The sequence below is a fragment of the Callithrix jacchus genome, chromosome 7 (assembly GCF_049354715.1).
Source record: "Callithrix jacchus isolate 240 chromosome 7, calJac240_pri, whole genome shotgun sequence".
NCBI classification, from domain to species: Eukaryota; Metazoa; Chordata; class Mammalia; order Primates; family Cebidae; genus Callithrix; species Callithrix jacchus.
The window spans coordinates 119,183,364-119,189,363 of record NC_133508.1 but is presented as its reverse complement, the minus strand read 5'-3'; the positions used below and the strand labels follow the sequence as shown (position 1 = coordinate 119,189,363).

General features: G+C 36.1%; 1 protein-coding gene across 50 annotated transcripts in view; it reads right to left on the bottom strand.

The window, feature by feature from the left end:
• Window positions 1-1,849: 1,849 nt before the first annotated feature.
• The window catches only part of ADGRL2 (adhesion G protein-coupled receptor L2), a 678,326-nt gene continuing 674,175 nt past the window's right edge, over window positions 1,850-6,000 (bottom strand). For 46 of the 50 annotated variants that reach the window (XM_078332297.1, XM_078332298.1, XM_078332299.1 and 43 more), the window contains one exon: window positions 1,850-3,871. In XM_078332297.1, coding sequence (XP_078188423.1) covers window positions 3,117-3,871 — 755 coding nt within the window. In that variant the 3' untranslated portion in view covers window positions 1,850-3,116. Of the gene's footprint in view, window positions 3,872-4,548; window positions 4,602-6,000 lie in introns of all 50 variants that reach the window. The other 4 variants (XM_078332318.1, XM_078332317.1, XM_054236473.2 and 1 more) reach the window with 1 other exon arrangement.

Below are 6,000 nucleotides of genomic sequence, written 5' to 3'. Positions count from 1 at the left end.
ACTGCTTAAGACCAGGAGTTAGAGACCAGTCTGGACAACATAGCAAGATACCATTATTATTATTATTTTGTTTAAAAAAGACTAACAAAGTGAATGTCACTAGGAAGAACTATAATAAAATGACTTTATAAGTTCACAGTTGTGACTATCACAAAGAGAAACAATCAAGAACGTGAAAACTGTACATTCAGGTGAAGCCTGAGCAGACCCAAAGAAACTGGGCTAATAAATACCACAATGCATCTGCATTAAAACATTCAGTAGATTAATAATTTTAAACCTAAGAAACTACCTTGTACTACAGGGATTTCTAGATGGAATTTAAAGCAACATTTATGCATTTTGAAAATAAATGCTTTAAAAATGATTCTTCGATGCCAAAAATGAATTACAGCTTCCAAATTGAATCCATTGGATAAAGTTGTTAGAGAACATTAGCCATTTAGGTATTATGCACCATTCATGTCTTTTAAATTAGAGTTTTGAGAACTGCCTCAAGAGAAAGAAATAGGACGAACTGAATAATCAGCGGTTGCCTTTAACAAATTTATTACTGAACAAGCCTGACTCTAGGCAGCTGGTATACTAGAAAGTACCCATCACACAATACCACACGGTTCTAGGCATTAAAAAGTATAACAAGATAGAAAATTAAAATATTTGATTATCTATTGCTCTCCTTTAACAAAAAAAGTTTCATAAATCCCTGAAGAATTTTAACCAAAGAAATGAGTACCCTTCTCAGAGGATTGTTAAATCTGAAAATTATTACAATTTCTTAAGAGTCAATCTTCAACTTCTTAGGTATTAATTGTATGTGAATATGCATTTTTACCTTATTAAATGTTTAAAATGCTTCATTAATTAGTCTGCCTTGCCATATCCATATTTAGACATATAAATATATACTCAGGGCAGACTGCTGGCTGAGTGCAGTGGCTCATGCCTGTAATCTCAGCACTTTAAGAGGCAGAGATGGGCAGATCACTTAAGGCCAGGGGTTGGAGACCAGCCTGGCCAACATGGAGAAACCCTGTCTCTACTACAAATAAAAAAAATTAGCTGGGTGTGGTGGCGCACACCTGTAATCCCAGTTACTTGGGAGGCTGAGGCACAAGAATCGCTTGAACCTGGAAGGTAGAGCCTGGGTGACAGAGAGCGACTCTGTTTCCCGAAATATATACACACACACACACACACACACACATATATATATGTGCACTTAATTTTTAAGTCTCATTCCTCTTTTTAAACTCAATAGGCATGAGTGTGTCCACATAAAAGTGATTTCTAAGTTGGTGGTATTTGAGAATTAGAACCATTAAGCTTTAGAATAATTGTGTATAAATGCTTATGATACCAACAGAAAACATCTATTTCTTGATATTCAATTATATGATTTTTGAACTTGGATTAAAACTGTTCAAGGGTAATGAATACTGTTATTCACAGCTCTCTGTAGGGATATTTATAATCCTTAAAGCGTGTTTTAGAAATTTCCCAATATTGCTGAAAAATCAGTTCAAAAAATTAACTTTTTATGATGCCAAGACTTAATGGTTGAACTTCCAACCCTTCTTTTTTTAGTCCTGGTACACTGCAACAAATAAAAAGGCTTTCAGAATATCTCCCTCGTAAAACTTATTTAACAGACTTTGTGCATATGTAGTAGGTAATTAGAAGACATGTATCCTTTTGAGCATAAAGAACAAATAGACAACTTAATTGTTTTCTTTCATATATCCACGGGTTTTGGCATGAAGTTACCTAAACCAAGGTGGGAAGGGGTGGGAAAGGGCCGATGTGTTAAAGCCAATTATGTACCATACATAAGAGTTCACATGTTGACTACTTGAAAAAATTCACATTTATTTACTGTCAAACCGTGTTAAACTTTACAGTGGATATTAGTGATGGGCTCATTATTAACAGGTTTACACAAAGGGATGAAAAGAAAAGCAGAGTTTTGCTGAAACAATTTACATTTCATTAGAATTTTATCATAAAATAAATTACTAAATATAGGCAGAAGGAATATGGAAGAGTAATATTTGTGTTTTATTTTATTTTTTTAAAAAAGAATAGGCACCGTTTGTTCACTAGAAAGTTTGTGAGAAGTGCCCAGTGCCCTCTTTGCCCTCTATTCAATAATAAACAGAGGAGTGACACACAATCTTTCCTAGATTTCACCACTTTTGTGCAAGGCATGGCATAACTGGCTTCAAAAAAGAGTTTTTTTTTTCCTCCCCATAAACACGTTCTTTTGGCAATAAGAAATTTAAATGTAAGTAATAAAGACTAACTTGTCAAAGCAGAACACTGTGTACAGTGGAAAAGAAGTGAAAATGGGTAGAACTTACCATGACAAAGTATAAGAAAAAACATTTCATAACATGTGCAACCAAGAGCTTTTCACAATATTTTCTTCACTCTTTAAAATTATTTTAATGACAATTATATTTCAGTTGGACACAAATGTATTTATTTTACCCTAGCAATAGAACAAAATATAATTTCTTTAGCCATTTTTCATGAGAATAGTTCATTGTACAGTTGAGGAAACATATGAAATAAGGCCTGTGGCTTGATTGCTAGTGGTTAAGCATGTTTTCAATCTTTGCCTTAATGTAAAAGATTTGCAGTGAACTGCAAACTGATGCAGAATATCTCTCCTGCTTTTCCAAGTCTTGTCAGGAATAGTAAGGTACAGTAAATTTGTCCCACAGGATTTTAAAGCCTACGTCTTGTATATAATACAATGCAGGCCTACAAAAATGGTGCAGCCATATTTACAAATTTAGTTCACAGACTGCTGCAGTAAAATGGCTGAAAAGTTTTGCTTGTTTCACAATTTCTCTAAACAGCAGCAGAATCTTAAAATACCTGGTTGGCATCTCTTTTCTTTGTAACAAATAATTCATTTTAGTATACTCTGTGTATATACAAAGTTTTTGTATGTTTTATAAAAATTCACAGAACTGCAAGGTTCAGTCATCTTTTTTACACTGGAGAACCACAGGTCAACAGAGTCATCTCTTCAAGCAAAGTCTGAGGGAGCTGCGTCGGGCCAATGGAGTCTTCTTCCATGTGGCCCTTGGGATTCCTTAGCTGTATGATTAAAGACTTGTAACCAGCTGCATTTGTCCTTCTCTAACATCTCCTTCTGGAATACACCCTTCTTTGTTAATGGGGATTATATAACCATCACTATTGCCCCTGCTGATCTGGTAGCACATCTGAAGCTGATGGCCAGCTCCAAGATTTGGCATGCTTTTATAGTAAATGTCCTCATTCTCACTCCTCCTGGAGGGAGAGAGGTCTTCTTCCATGTCAGGGCTGCTCTCTGGATAGGGAGAGTCTCTAAGATTCGGCATGCTTGTATAAAGAGAGTCTCTGTTGGGGGACTGTAGGTGATCTTCAGCCTCTGCTGTCAGCTGGGAGACATAGCTGTCAGTTCCCTCGGACTTCATTTTCTTCTGGGGTTGGTACAGAAGGGAGTGAGTCCGCTGAGGAATAAGCGGTGCCTCCAGTTCTTTGTGATGGAGCTCCAGCCCTGGGTTGTCACTGTGCATTAAAGATGAAGCATCTGCCACAATAGCATCATCTTCACTGCTGCTACCTCCAATCACAGGTTTGACTGGTAGCGTGAGTTCAAGGTTGTGAGTCTTGTTGCTGCCCCGTAAGTTGTTGTGCACTAATTCTGAAATGATCATTTTCTCAAAAGCAGTATCATTCAGACTTAGTCCACAGTCCACAACTTGCACGCTGTCACTATAGTCACCCTTGCGCAGCGAGTAGCTGTTGTTAAAATTACCATTTAGCGGTAGAGTATCCATGGCACTTGTATCCCTGGCATTGTTCAGTGAATGTCCTGAAACAGAAGAGGGGGAGTTATCGTTAATGTCTCTATTCCTTTCCAAAGAAATTCTATTTCTTTCGTACAAAACTTTTTAATGTCGTTCAGGACAAAGTTGTATTTGAAAGCTTACACTTGAAAAGTGCCAGGCTTTCCTGCATTCCCAACTGTAAACAGTTGCAACCCCTTAGATAACAGGAAAAAGTGTTAAAAATAATACTGTTTTCCGGGGAGGGAAAATGGCATACAGAGTAATACTTTATCAATTTCGGGAGACAGTAGATATTAATTGATTTTGGTCAAATCTCTGACACAAAGAAGACTTCACTCCATGCCCTTGCATAGTTAATGCAAAGCAATTCATTAGTGACATTTACATTTTAAAGTACAAGACTATGGTTTATAAAATAAAATTAACAGAATTTGTCCTAAACAACACTAAATTAAAAAGGAATAAGTCACAATACAAAACTGAAAGGCAAATGTACAACATAAACCCACATAACTGGCAAGCAACTTTTTAATCAACATTCTAACATTTCCTTTTTCTGGAGATGAAGTGAAAAAAAGAATGAAAACATGGACAGATACAAAGAAGTCATGTTAACAAAGACAGCCATCTCATACTGACTGGACCAGGGGCCCACAAGCACCATCCAACATCACGATAGACAGCAGGTGGAATGACTCACTTTGGACAACTCACATCATGTCTGTCTGCTCAGGCTATCTGGCCTAAGAGTAGCTGATATATAAAAGAAAGTAAAATGATTTATTGTAACATGATGAAGAATTTCTAAGCTTCTCAGCAACTTAGTCAGAGCAAGGGTTCAACAAATTAGATTACCAGCAATAGCAGCCTTTTATTTTTCATTTAATATTTATTATTTTGAGTTTTTAGTACTAATAATCTCTCTAATAGCAATGGCCCCAGGCTTCTAGTGGTCAAAGTTTGCCTGCAGCCCTGCAGTCTGCATCAGTCACAGTGACAGCACCGAATGAACCAGCAGAGTCCACTGTACAAGATTGGCCCACAGACACCATGGCCATGGAGGTCAAACGCAGAAATGTTAGAGATTTCTTAAGTATGGGTCACAAAAATTAAACCAAGAATAAATATTAACTATGGAATGGGAGAAGGGTGTCAGCCTTGGCTAATATATTTTTATTTCTAAAGGAATGAAAGACTGGATAAGTCTGCTGAAGACATGAAAAGAGGTTTAGGAGGGGGAAAAAAACATGGTAACATGCTCTATTTGAATCAGAGTTGTATTTTCTACAGACACATAAACATGTAAACTAAGACATCACAGTGCTTCTCAAGCAAATGAAAAAAAAAAGTCAAGAGAAAATTAAATGGTCTGCACCATGCCAAGTTAGTTTATTCATTCTCAAAATCCTAGAGGAAAAAAAAAATCACAGTCTACAGATAGGTCTGTAAAAAAAAAAAAAGAATGAAATGATGTTACTGAAATGAAACTGACCACTGTGAGGCTGCTGCATTGTATGCAAGGCTTGGAGGAGTTTAGGAAAAAATTTAATTCTTGGAAAAAAATATGAAATTCCCCATTTTAGTGCTCACTCCACTCTTAAAGCTGCAGATATCCTAGAAAACGCAGTTTCCTTCAGAAAAAAACTCTGTATTGCCTGACACAAACTTCATGACCAATAAATATCCGATAATTGTTGGGCAAATTATCATTAGCAGAAAAATGAGAAAATGAGGGAAGATTATATTTGTTATTTCTATTGTTTCAAAAGACTGTCCCAACTTCCAAAAAATTGATAAATTTGTATCATGTTCCATGTGCAACAAAATGATATTGTGAGTTATTTGTAGGGTTTCCTTTAACTTGGTCGATACAATTCTCTACCTTCATAAATCCATGTATGTGCTCTAATCTTTATAAGATTACTAAAAAAAACTGGCACTTAAAGGTCTGAGTGACACATGGCTCACTTGCTAGCATTTGTTTCCTCTGTAGAGGTTCACTGTTTTCAAAAATTTTCTTTTATCATTGCTTGGTAAATATAACACTATAAACTGGATATAATCCAAAAGGTCTTTTCTATGATATACTGCAGATTTAAGACATCTTTGACTGGTTTTGATGAGGTATCTTTTTCTGCCCAAGTTCAGGTAA